The sequence below is a fragment of the Rhincodon typus genome, chromosome 7, assembly GCF_021869965.1.
Source record: "Rhincodon typus isolate 14 chromosome 7, sRhiTyp1.1, whole genome shotgun sequence".
NCBI lineage: Eukaryota > Metazoa > Chordata > Chondrichthyes > Orectolobiformes > Rhincodontidae > Rhincodon > Rhincodon typus.
Window position 1 is genome coordinate 43,182,709 of NC_063338.1, and position 13,883 is coordinate 43,196,591.

The 13,883-nt window shown below is 38.4% G+C and overlaps 1 protein-coding gene across 1 annotated transcript in view; it reads left to right on the forward strand.

Annotated features, from left to right (window-relative positions):
• chn1 (chimerin 1) overlaps positions 1–13,883 on the forward strand; it is a 168,269-nt gene that overhangs the window by 105,744 nt on the left and 48,642 nt on the right. The window contains exons 7-8 of the mRNA XM_048598753.1: positions 5,127–5,204; positions 8,045–8,129. Of these exons, the coding sequence (XP_048454710.1) occupies positions 5,127–5,204; positions 8,045–8,129 (163 nt within the window). The remainder of the gene's footprint in view (positions 1–5,126; positions 5,205–8,044; positions 8,130–13,883) is intronic.

Consider the following 13,883-nt stretch of genomic DNA (forward strand, 5'->3'; position numbering starts at 1 on the left):
ATAGAGTGAGACAGGATGGGACAGAGTGTACAAATATAGAATATAAATTAAAGGGGCTAATGGGAAAACACCGTAAAGAAGGCAAAATCAATGGATCTTGAATGCATGTAGAATTTGGAACAAAATAAATGGCACAAATAGAGATTAATGAAAATGGCCTTATAGTCATTAAGGTGACATGATTACAAGGAGATCAAAGTTAGAAACAAAATATTCAGGGGTATATGACTTTTCAAAATGACAAGCAGGAAGGGAAGGGTGGTGGAGTAGCTATCTTCATACAGAATGGAATAAGTATGATAGCAAGAAATGATCTGGGATCTGAAGATGAGTGGAGGTATGAAATAACAAGGGGAAGAAAACGCTGCTGGTGGTGGTAGTAATAGTAGTAGTAGTAGTCAGTAGTCTATAGGCCCTGTAACAGTAGCCAAGTAGTAAGACAGGGAATAAATCATGTGATAATGAGGGCATGTACAAAATGGTAATACATTAATCATGGGTGACTTTAGTCTTCTTGTAGATTGGGAAAGTCAGATTGGCAGTTAGCCTTGACAAAGAATTCATAGGGTGTATTGAGGGCAGTTTCTTAGAATGTTGGATCCAACTAGGTATCAGGCTAATGTTGATCTGCTGATGGGAAAAATTGGCAGGTTTAATAAATTATGTCAAAATAAAAGAATCTCTAGGAAACTGTGACCATAACATGGTAGAATTTAGCATTTAGTTTCAGAGGGAGAAACTTGGGTCAGAAACAGTTGTCCTAAACTTAAATAAGGGTAATTACAAAGGAATGAGGACAGAGCCAGCTGCAGTGGATTAGAGATTAGTAGCAAAAACAACTGAGGAATGATGGCAGACGGTTAAGTAAAAAGTTCGTGGCTCACAACAAAGATATATCCCTTTGAGAAGATTTCCAGGAAGGAAATGAGCTAACTTTTGGTAGCCAGGGAAGTTGAGGACAGTACCAAATTGAAAGGAAAAACATACAATGTGACAAAAAATTAATGATAAACTGAAGGATTGGGAAAATTTTAAAACCAACGAAAGATGACCAAGAAATTAAAAAAAAGGGAGAAAATAAATTTTTTGTAAAGTTGCATGTAAAATTAAGACAGCGGACAATGTATAAAAAGAGAGAAGCCAAAGCAAACATAGGTGCCTTGGAGAATGAGGCTGGGAAGATAAAATGAGGAACCAGGGAATGGCAAATGAGTTGGATAAATACTTTTCCTTCTTCTTTGTAGTAGAAGACCCTAACAGTCTTTCAGAAGTACTAAATCAAGGGGAAAAAGAGGAGAGGAGGTAAATAGAATAACTATTACTCAGATGCCCTTAATCCTAGAAGCAAGCATATAATACAGACTTCAGGACTTTTTGTTTATTCATTTGTGGGATGTGGGTGTCGCTGGCTGACCAGCATTTATTGCCCATCCCTAGTTGCCCCTGAGAAGGTGGTGGTGAGCTGCCGCCTTGAACCGCTGCAGTCCACCAGTTGACCCACCGTGCAGTTAGGGAGGGAATTCTAGGATCCTGACCCAGCAACAATGAAGGAATAGCGATATGTTTCGAAGTCAGAGTGGCTTGGATGTTCCAAGCCACCACCACCAAGGTGTTCCCATATCTCTGCTCCCCTTGTTCATCTAGATGGAAGTGGTTGTAGGTTTGGAAGGTGCTGTCTGAGGATCTTTGGTGAATTTCTGCAGTGCATCTTGTAGATAGTACACACTGCTGCTACTGAGCATCGGTGGTGGAGGGACCAGATGCTTGTGGATGTGGTGCCAATCAAGCAGGCTGCTTTGTCCTGGGTGGTGTCAAGCATCTTGAGTGTTGTTGGGGCTACACTCATCCAGGTAAGTGGGGAATATTCCATCACACTCCTGGCTTGTGCCTTGTAGATGGTGGATGGGCTTTAAGGAATCAGGAGGTGAGTTAGTTGCTGCAGTATTCCTAGCCTCTGACCTGCTCTTGGTAACCACTGTGTTTATGGGGTAAGTCCAGTTGAGTTTCTGGTCAATGATAACCCCCAAGATGTTGATAGTGGGGGATTCAGTGATAACACTGTTGAATGCCAAGGGGCAGTGGTTAAATTGTCCCTTATTGGTGATGGTCATAGCCTGGCATTTGTGTGGCACGAATGATACTGGCCGCTTGTCAGCCCAAACCTGGATTTTGTCTAGATCTTGTTGCATTTGAACATGGGCTGCTTCAGTATCTGAGGAGTCACAAATGATGCTGAACCTCTTGCTATCATCCCCACTTCTGACCTAATGATGGAGGGAAGGCCATTGATGAAGCAGCTGAAGATGGTTGGGCCTAGGACACTACCCTAAGGAATTACTGCAGAGATGTCTTGGAGCTGAGATGATTGACCTCCAACAACCATGACCATCTTCCTATATGTCAGGTGTGACTCCAACCACTGGAGAGTTTGCCCGTGATACCCATTGATTCCAGTTCTGCTGGGGCTCCTTGATGCCACACTCTGTCAAGTGCAGCCTTGATGTCAAGGGCTGTCACTCTCACCTCACCTCTGGAGTTCAGCTCTTTTGTCCATGTTTGAACCAAGGCTGTAATAAGGTCAGGAGCTGAGTGGCCCTGGTGGACCCCAAACTGGGTGTCACTGAGAAGGTGCTCATTACTGCAGGGAACAGTATCTATTCCCCTAACTATACTGTCCCCCCACTACAACCACATTCCTATTTCCTTCGCTTACTTGAACGTACCAAAGTTTGCAGATTTCACAAAAACCTTGTATTTTGGACCACTGCAAGGGCAGCGGCTCTTCAACTGCGACCTCTGGGTCCTCATACTCGCCTCATCTGTTGTCATGTCCTGTTGTCCCTGATTACAGACCAATTTTGAATTATCTAATCTCAAGGCCCTCCAGAACAAAGCCCAGGTAACATTCTCCTTCCCTGACCTGGCACGATGTCTGCACCTCCGACGTTAGCTCTTCAATTCAGATGCAAAGTTCCTCAAGCCGCAAACATTTATTATAGATGTGTTTGTTTTGAATCGCATTGGTGTCCAGCAGCTTCCACAAATTGCAGCAGCGATACATCACCCATCCTGCCATCACTATCATGGATTTAACTTACAGATTATTTAGTCAAGATTCATTGGTCTTTAAATTTTACTGCACTGATATATTGTTATGATAAACTAACAAGAAACAAAATCTCCAGTATCAATCTAATAATCGAAAGAAGAAAAACACTGGAAACCGAAACATTCACCAGTCTTACACATTAATCAGCTTTTCCTGCTGTTTTGTAACTTCACTTTGTCCCTGTCTCACTGTAGAGTGGGTTTTCTATCTATACTTTTCATCCTTTCCCACTTAACTCTCACTCAGAGAGTTTAGCTTTTCGGTACACCCTAGTTAAAGCACTTCTGTCCCCTTTGCACCAAATTTCTAATTTGGATTAAATTGCCAGTAGTAACTCCTACACCCTGCATCTCACTTCACTGCAAGCCTACACTTCTGCAGTCCTACACTGACCATGCACCTTACTAGCAGTGTATTGATTGTATACCTCACACGTGATGATGAGGTGTCAGTATGATTTGTGCTTGGCCGCAGGGTCCACATGCAATACCTGCCCATATCTCTGCACGCTTGTTTTCAGTCATAGCATTGTTCCTGGGCAGTAGCCTTCAGAAAGTGAAAAGCCTTTCCTTTGGCATGTACACCTAGAATTATTTATATGTTGAAAGCAAATATCAATGCAAACTGTCAAAATATCAAAGAAGCCTTTTAAGTCAGCATTTATTCTATAATTCAAATAGCTTATTTTATATTTTAATATAATTTAATGCTATTGATTTACCACTCTCACAATTGTTTTAATTATTATCTTATCTCTCATGAAAAATATATATATTACCAAAATTGTAAGTTTACGATAAATGAAGAGTCAGACAAACCAACTGCTTTCTAAAGATAAAGAGAAATGGAATATCTTAGTCTTATTTGATTTGGTTATTAAAATGAGTCATTTCTCCAATAACTAATCCTGTTTCTGGAGAAAAGCCCCCTGAGTATATTCCAGTTTGAAATGTGTAATACATTTCTAATTCGAATATACTCATGAATATGAGAAAATAGACTAAATTGTGGTTCTGTTTTTGTTTCTATTCACAGGAAGCAGTGATTTAGGGTATTAAAGCTGATACGATTGTATGTGTAACTAAAAAGGTGCTCAACATTTCAATAAATAATGTTATAAAATATTTTTAATACTAAATGTAAGAAAAGTATCCAAGATGTGTTAGAGATTCATTTAAAATATAGTTAACGTGTGTTGTGTTTTTAATGATGCATGACTCATTCGTTGCTCATTATTCCTACTGATGGTTGTTATTTTAATCTAACATGATGAAAGCTCACAGTCCTCGCGAACAATGGATCAGTGCCAGGGATTTGCTATTGGCTGGCTGATTTCTTAATGTGACCTGACTAATCCACTGTGCCTGCCAAAACCCAGCCCCCACCCCCTCCCCCACCCCTCGAGAATAAGGTTGTCAGGAGCTTAGTATCCGCAAACTGGTTGAAGACACGACTTGGAGCATCTCTAATTCAGGAGACCATCTGAAAAATGCAGAGAAAATGGGTGCTAAAGCTTGCCCCACTCTGCTTTTAAGTCCTGTTCCGAAATGAGTTGCTAAGTGGATGGACTGACTTGGATATTTTATCTCTTCAAAGGATAATATTTCAAATCACATGCTAGCTTATTTTTCAATTTGTCGTGTATTTTAAAAGAAAATGTATGTAGAGATCTGTTATGAACGTAGATAATGAAAGTTTGACTACTTCAAGTTGCCTTTAGAAAATTACATGACATAGTGTTCCATTTAAACAGAACATAATCTAGGTCTCTTCATTGATCTGTTGTAATTAATTTGTTATTTTAATTAGTTATTATTTCAGATTGGTCATAAAAATTACAAAGTACAAGCAAATGCCTTCTAAGGAGTATTGGTCAGGTCGAAAACCTTACAAATTCCTAATTCGTGAGTCTAAGGAAGAGAACCATCAGCAAGATGTTTTGGTAGGAATGAGAATGGCACCCCAGAAAGCATCTACATCCCTGTGGCAACCACTAAAACTGTTTGCTTATTCACAGTTGACTTCACTTGTTCGAAGAGCCACTCTGAAGGAAAATGAACGGATTCCAAAATATGAAAAAGTACATAATTTTAAGGTAAGGAATTGAATTTGATATACTCAGCCAAGAATAGATGTATAGATTTTCAAACATATATTTTAGCTATCAGTTCACTTATATATTTTATAAATTAGTCCATTGTATAGTAGAGTTATTATGAACCTAAATTCTAATTGTCATTGGGAATTTGAGTTGGATTTTCCCCTAGTGTACAACCAAATAATTAATAACAAACTATATCACTCAAACTTTGCTTATATTATCATGTAGCAGTTAAATTTACATTATTATTCAAAAAATATTAGTCCATATATGTTTCCTGATGAATATTTATTTAAACTTCAAACATAGATTTCCTTCAAAGGCTAAATTATTCATGAAATTAACAATTAAAACATAAAGAGCTTTTCCCCTTTCAGATATAAAGAATAACATAGTTTTGGTGATAGTAAAGCCTGCATTTTGTCAGTTCTTTGAAAGGATGCATTAGCTGTATCAAATTAATTTTATGTAGTATTTGATCCTCACTTAAAATCACAGCTATACTTTTCTCAACCAGATGAATATGAATCTTTTTAATTATCAATGCAAATGACCTGTCTTGAGTCCCAGAGTTGGGGTTGTCTTGACTGGTACTAGCATCTGGCTTACATCAGTTTTTTTTCTCGTGAAACCTTCGTTTGCTAATGAATTAATTGCGTTGAAAAGTGTAGAGCTCGCTGAAACTACTCTCATGAGCAAAATATCCTATTTCTAATATTTTCTGTTTTGAAACCTTCCTACCAGTTTATAAATAGAGATGTCCCTGAAGAATGTATGTGTTTTCATAGCATTTTGTTCCTTTGCCAATGGAACAGATGTGAATAGATTTGTGAGATAACTAGTATAATTCCATTTTTTAAATTTTTATTCTTATAGTAGCTTATATTTCTAACCTGCACTCGTAGTACAGCATCTTGTGCCTTAATCATAGCTTGTTTAAGACTTGCTAAATATTTATGGCCATACATTTCATTAGAAATTATTTGCAGGAGTCACTAATTGCTTGTTACACTTTCTCAAAAACTGCCTTGCAGGTCCTCTGATTTTGTTGGAGGAAGAAACTACTTTGGTTTCTAGAATTCAGTAATCATATATTGTGTACTTAGGTTTTTTAATTTAATGAACAAAAATATAACATCAGTTTGTTTCCACTTGAGAATCTCCACATAATTTGATTTTATAGATGCCTTAAATTTCATCAGCTGATTCAGTAACCTGCTTGACTTCGCTTATACATGCAAGTGTTAATGTTATCTAAGTACAGTTTGGTTGACATAGCATATTTTCAGAGAGTAAATACTGCTTTATTTGGTTGGAATAAAGTTCTTAATGGATGTTGATACCTAGAAATTTAATATTACTTATGACTGTGTGCTTTTTCATAATACATTAAATATACAACCAAATAGCTAAAAAAGATTATTCCTAATGAAATACTCCTTTACATCACCAAAAAAGAAAATGTTAGTCTATTTTTCTGCAAAAATGTGTTGCAAATTCCTAAGCTGATAAAATTTGTGTCATTTCCCTCTTCCACTTAAGCACTGCAGTTTATAACAATTTAGGAATAAAAAAACTTAAGTCATGCATATTAATTTGTATTTGTTTATTCTGGGCACTTTACTAACTGCATGTTTGATTTTAAAATAATTGTTAGATTTATGCTTTTTAAATTTTTTTTATTTTGAAAACTTTAATTAAATACCTCATTAGGTTCCTGAATATTTAAAAATGTTAATACCACTGCAGTAACATCACTGATGGTTGCCATGGTAATGCATCTCCACTCATGTCGCCACCTACAGACATTGCTCTCCATTTAGTATATTACGTAATAAGTGATATTATGAACCATCTCCCCTTCACATTCAATGGCATTACCATAGTTAAATCCCCAACTGTCAACATCCGAAGGGTTTCCATTGACCAGAAAATGAACTGGACCAGCTATATAAATACTGTCCTAACAAGAGTAGCCAGGGGCTGTGAATTCCATGGTGAGTCAACACCTGACTCCCAAAGTCTGTCCACCATCTACAAGGCAAAATTCAGAAGTGTGATGGAATACTCTCCAATTGCCTGGATGAATGCAGCTCCAACAACATTTGAGAAGTTCAGCACTATCCAAGACAAAGCAGCCCATTCGACTGGTACGCCGTCCACCACCTTCAACATTTTGAAACTCCGCCACTGACACACAGTGGATGTAGAGAGTACCATCAACAAAGTGCACTGCAGCTACAGGCTCACTTGACAACACATTGCAAAAACAAGATACCTGCCAGCTGGAAGGACAAGGGCAGCAAAAGCAAGTTTGCTTCCAAGACAAGACTACACTAACACGGAATTGTATCACAATTCCTTCTCTGTCTCTGAGTCAAAATTTGTCATTCCCTCCCTAAAAGCACTATGAAGGTACCTTCACCCCATTGACTGAAGTGATTTAAGAAGACACCACCACCTTCTAAAGGGCATTCAGGGAAGTAGCAACAAATTGCAGGCTTTCTAGCAACACCCACGCCCCACAAAAGAAATTTTTCAAAATACAAAAATACACTCAATGACCATATCATTTCCTTTTGTCTTTCAACGTTTTAAAATTGGTAACAAAAGCAATTAAATGAGAAGTTAAGATCAACTGGATTTTATATAACCACTTACAACCTTATGCAACTACCATTATTTTAAGATTTTTTTTCTGCTCTTCAGTTCTGTTAAAATTGCATATTTTAATCAAACTATTTTCTTGAATAATTCGTGGTGTTAAACTATTCATCAAACCGCTTAATTTTGTTGCATGATCTTATTTCTGTAATGTGGCTGATACACTGCAGGTTCACACATTCCGAGGACCTCACTGGTGTGAGTACTGTGCCAATTTTATGTGGGGTCTGATTGCTCAAGGCGTGAAATGTGCAGGTACTTTGCTGTTTAAAATATATCTCCACATTTTTTGGCTCTTCTAACCTTAAGATAATTATATGGGATTTTTATTTAGTAATTTGTTTTTGAATCAAATATCTTCATTTTTTTTTACTCATATATTTTTAATGTTCCTAACTTGATCATAACTGAAGAGATTGCAGTAAAGTTAGTTATCAAAGCTCTATCCAATTTCTTGAAATAACAACATTTTTTATTTTAAAATATGGACATTAATATGGAATATGATGTGCACGTAGTAATTTCTTAGTCATAGTTATTACATTTCAAAATAGATAGAATTGTTTTATTTGAAAGAAACAAAATATTCAAATATTACAGTTATAATGCTCCCATCGACGACCATCAGTCTGGATACAATAATCTGGTAGGTGACTCCAATTTAATAATATAATCTAAAATGTGACATGAAGTGAGCCATTTATCTTGTATGACATTTTACAAAGTTCAAGCCACTGCACAACGTGAATAGTATTTATTGCAAGAATAGAGCAATATCAGCAACATACCACAGCACCTTTCATTTGAAGCCATTACTAGACTGTCAGCACCATCGTACCTCTGCAAAAGCAAACACCCACATTTGAAATAATTGTTTTTTACTTAAAATATCAGGAGCACTGAAGGTGCTGAAATGTATTTGGTAGGTCTGTATGCAGGAACCATGGATTGTGATTTAATTTTGCTCCTTGAGTATTTGTGGTTCCCAATATGCCTTTTGGCCCTTTTCATATACATAGCTACCTGTATTCTTGCATTATTTATTTAAGTGTATCTGTTTGGAAGATTCCAAGATACAAACATATAATCTCGTTAAACACAGATATTTAACTGTGAACAACTCATTTCATTAGAATATTGGAAGCTAAGGGAAGGATTGATAGATATGTTAAAAATTGGGAAAGATTTTACTAAAGTATACAAGGAAAACTATTTCCTGCAGAATTGGTATAAATTGAAATAATTCATTGAGATTTAATGGCATTATCATCACTGAATGCCCCACTATGAACATCCTGGAGGTTACCATTAACCAGAAACTGAACTGGATTAGCCATATAAATACTGTGGCTACAAGTGCAAGTTAGAGATTAGGAATTCTATGCCAAGTAACTCAACTCCTAATTCCCTAAAGCCTGCCCATTATCTAGTCTACAAGTCATGTGTATGATGGAATAATTTCCATTCGTCTGGCTGAGTGCAGCTCCAATGCAAGACAAAGTATCCACCACCACAATCATTCATGTCTTCCATCAGTGTCACTCAGTGGCAGCAGCATGTACCAGTTGAATTGCAGCAGCTATCCATGACAACTTCAACACCAACTTCTAGAGCTGCAACCTTTATCAGCTTTAGGACAAGAGCCATAGGTACATGATCGCACCAAGACTTACAGGTACCAAGTCACACGCTATCCAGACTTGGAACTATATTGACATTCCTTCACTGTCATTAGGTCAATATCCTGGAACTCCTATCCTAACAGCATTGTGGGTGTCCCTACCCATCATGAACTGCATCAAGTGAAGTGCATCAAGAAGATAACTCACCACCACCTTTAACATTAAAGTTCAACATTACCTCTTGTTTTTATATTCTGTACACCTTAAAAACAAAATTATGTTTGCCTTTTTATGACCTTACTCGTATTGTTGTGTCTTCACGCTATGGTGTTTCTGTTGTTCTATTTAAAATCTTACCATTTAAGGTATACCTCCTTACCATATTCTTCTTTTAAAATTTAGTACTTCACATTTCTCCATATGGAAAAACTTTTTACTCAACTGCTTTTCCATGAGTGTCTCCGTTTTTCACCACCTTTATCGTAATTTTATATACATGAATCTATGACTTAGTACCAGTGGGTCATTTTGCCTATCGAGCCTTCTCTGCTTTTTAAAAATATCTGCTTCAACAAATAATGGAACAGGACTGGCCTGGATGGCCCATCATTTCAGCTTGTTCCTTCCCACTGAATATGTCTCTTCTAGCTTGATTCTATTTTGTTGTCCATATTGGTCAGTCTCTTCCATTTGTAATTATTCTGACACATTCCATCGGGTCCACAGTTCCATTTTTCTGACCCTAGCTGCCTCCTCTTAACCATGGATGTATAATCTCGCTTCACGTTCATCGCCTAAGTACTCTGCTTCTTCCTTTGAAAAAAAGACAACAGCCCCTACCACCATCCTCCTTCGCCTAGCCAAGTCTCATTTGCACTTTGAAAAATGATTCCTTAAATTCATCTCACCTTCTCCAAGTCAAAGACTATAAGAAATGGAACACAAAAAGGCTGTTCGCCCCCTCAAACCTACTCCACCATTCAGTAGGATCATGGCTGATCCAACACTCGTCACATCCACTTTCCTGTCCTTTCCCCATAACTCTTGATTCCCCTATTGATCAAGAATCTATCTATCTCAGCCTTAAATATACACAAGGACTCTGCCCCCACAACTCTCTGTAGCAAGGAGTTCCAAAGAGACACAACCCTCAGAGAAGAAATTATTCCTCATCTCAGTCTAAAATTGGCACCTCTTAATTCTGAGGCTATGCTCTCTGGTCCTAGACTCTCCCATGAGGGGAAACATCCTTTCATTATTTACCTTGTCAAGCCCCTTAGGGATCCTATATGTTTCAATGAAATCATTACTTATTCTTCTAAATTTCAATGAGTAGTGTCCCAACCTGTTTAACCTGTACTCATAAGATGATCCCTCCTTACAGGGGATCATCTGAGTGACCCTTCTTTGAACTGCCTCCAAAGAAACAATATCTTGCCTTAAATAAGCAGACCAAACCTGTTCATGTACTCCAGATGTAGTCTTATCAGCAATTTGTACAGTTGCAGTAAGACTTCCCTGTTCTTAAACTCTAACCCCTTGAAATAAGGGCCAATATTCCATTAGCCTTCCTGATTACCTGCTGCACCTGTTTGTTAGCCTTGTGTTTCGTGCACAAGTCCCCTCAAGTGCCTTAGTGATGCAGCTTTCTGCAGTTTTCCTCCATTTAAATTATATACTGTTCTTTTGTTTTCCCTTCCGAAATGAATATAATCACAATTTTCCACGTTATACTCCATTTGCCAACATATTTTCCCACCTAATTAACCTATCACTATCTCTCTGCAAACTGTATCTCTCTCACAACTTGCCTTTGCACTTATTTTTTGTGTCGTCTACAATTTGGCTTCAGTACATTCACTTCCTTCCTCCGAGTCATTAACATCTATACTGTAAACAGTTGTGCTGATCCCTGAGGAACGCCCCCCCCCCACAAGTTGGTACAGGTCGCCAACCTGAAAGAGAACACTTTATCCCTACTTGCTGTTTCCTGCCTATTAGCCAGTTCTCTCTCCATGCCAAAATACTACCTCCAATACAATGGACTCTTATGTTATGACTTAAGCTCTTGTGAGGTGCCCTGTCAAACTTCTGGAAGTCCGAATACAACCCATTTACTGGCTCCCCTCTATCCACCCTGGTCGATGCATAGCAACATAGAAAGTAGGAGCAGGAGGAGACCATTCGGCTCTTCGAGCCTGCTGTGCCATTCTTCACGATTGTGGCTGATCGTCCAACTCAATAGCCTAATCCTGCTTTCTCCCCATAACCTTTGATCCCATTTGCCTCAAGTGCTATATCTAGTCGCCTCTCAAATACATTCAATGTTTTAACATCAACTACTTCCTGTGGTAATGAATTCCACAGGCTCACCACTCCGGGTGAAGAAATGTCTCCTCATCTCTGTCCTAAATTGTCTACCCTGAATCCTCAGACTGTGACCCCTGGTTATGGACACACACACCCCCCATTGGGAACATCCACCCTGCATCTACCCTGTTCAGTCCTGCTGAATTTTAAAAGTCTCTATGAGATGCCCCCTCATTTGTCTGAACTCTAGTGAAAATAATCCCAACCTAGTCAATCTCTCCTTAAATGTGAGACCTGGCATCCCTGGAATCAGCCTGGTAAAGCTTCGCTGCCCTCCATTGAGAGCAAGAGAATCCTTCCTCAGAAAAAGACACCAAAATTGCACCCAATATTCCAGGTATGGCATCACCAAGGTCCTGTATAACTGCACCGACACATCCCTGCTCCTGTACTTGAAACGTCTCGTGATGAAGGCCAACATTCCATTAGTCTTCTTTACCGCCTGCTGCACCTGCACGCTTACCTTCAGTGACTGGTACACAAGGACTCCCAGGTCCCACTGCACAGTACCCTGTCCCAATTTACAGCCATTCAGGTAGTAGTTTGCTTCTGAAGTGAATAACCTCACATTTATCCAAATTATCCTGCATCTACCATTGATTTGCCCACTCACCCAACCTGTCAAGCTTATGCTGAAAGATCTCTGCATCCTTATCACAGTTTACCCTCCCACCCAACTTGGTATTATCTGCAAACTTGGAGATCTTACATTTTGTTCCCTCATCCAAATCATTAATATATATTGTGTATAGCTGGGATCCTAGCATCGATCCCTGTGGCACTTTACTAATTACTGCCTGCCAATTTGAAAAGGACCCATGAATTCCTATGTTTTGTTTCCTCTCTGACAACCAGTTTGCTATCCATCTGTAACTCTTTACTAACTTTGATCTCCCTCAGTTCTTCCTTCTCACTAAATCTTACATTCTCCAACAATTCTGGTATCTGATTTATGTCCTCTTTTGTGAAGACAGAACCAAAGTATGTATTCAGTTCTTTAGCCATTGCTTTGTTACCTATTATATATTCCCCTGTTTCCATCTGTAGGGGACCTACATTTGTCTTTACCAATCTCTTTCTCTTCATGTACCTATAGAAACTCTTAGTGTCAGTCTTTATCTTCCCTGCAAGCTTACTTTCATTCTCTATTTTCCCCTTCTTTATCAATCCCTTGGTCCTTCTTTGCTGAATTCTAAACTGCTCCCAATCCTCAGATTTACTATTTTCCTTGGCCAATCTGTATGCTTCTTCCTTGGATCAGATACTATCTCTTGTTTCCTTTGTAAGCCATGGATTGGCCCATCTACCCATTTTGCTTTTGCAACAGATAGAAATAAACAATTGTTGCTGCTCCCCCATGCATTCCTTGAATGTTTGTCATTGCCTATGCACTGTCATCCCTTTAAATAACTCTCCCCAATCTATCAAGACCAACTCAAGCCTCATATCCTTGTAGTTTCCTTTATTAAGGTTCAGCACTCTAGTCTCAGAATCAACAATTTCACTCTCCATCTTGATTTAAAAAGAAATTCTATCCTGTTATGGTCACTCTTCCCCTAGGGGCCTCACATAGCTAGATTCGCAATGATTCCCTTCTCATTACACAGCACCCAGTCTAAGATGGCCTACTCTCTAGTTGGTTCTTGCACATGTTGGACAAGAAAACCATCTGGAATCCCTTCTGTACGGCATTGTGGCTAATTTGATTTACCCGATATATGTATGGATTAAAATCACCCATGATCACCCATAATCACCAATATTCCCTGATCATATGCATCTTTCATTTCCTGTTTAATGTCATTCTCGACATCACTGCAGTTTGAGGGTCTATATATGATACTTACTAATATTTTTGCCCCTTGGTATTTCTCACTCTTCCTATACAGACTCCACATTGTCAGAACTAATATCCATTCTCACCATTTTGTTAATTTCCTCTCTAACCAGCAATGCCACTCTGTCACCTTTTCCTTCTTGCCTGTCCTTCCTTAATACTGAATACCCTAGGACGTTC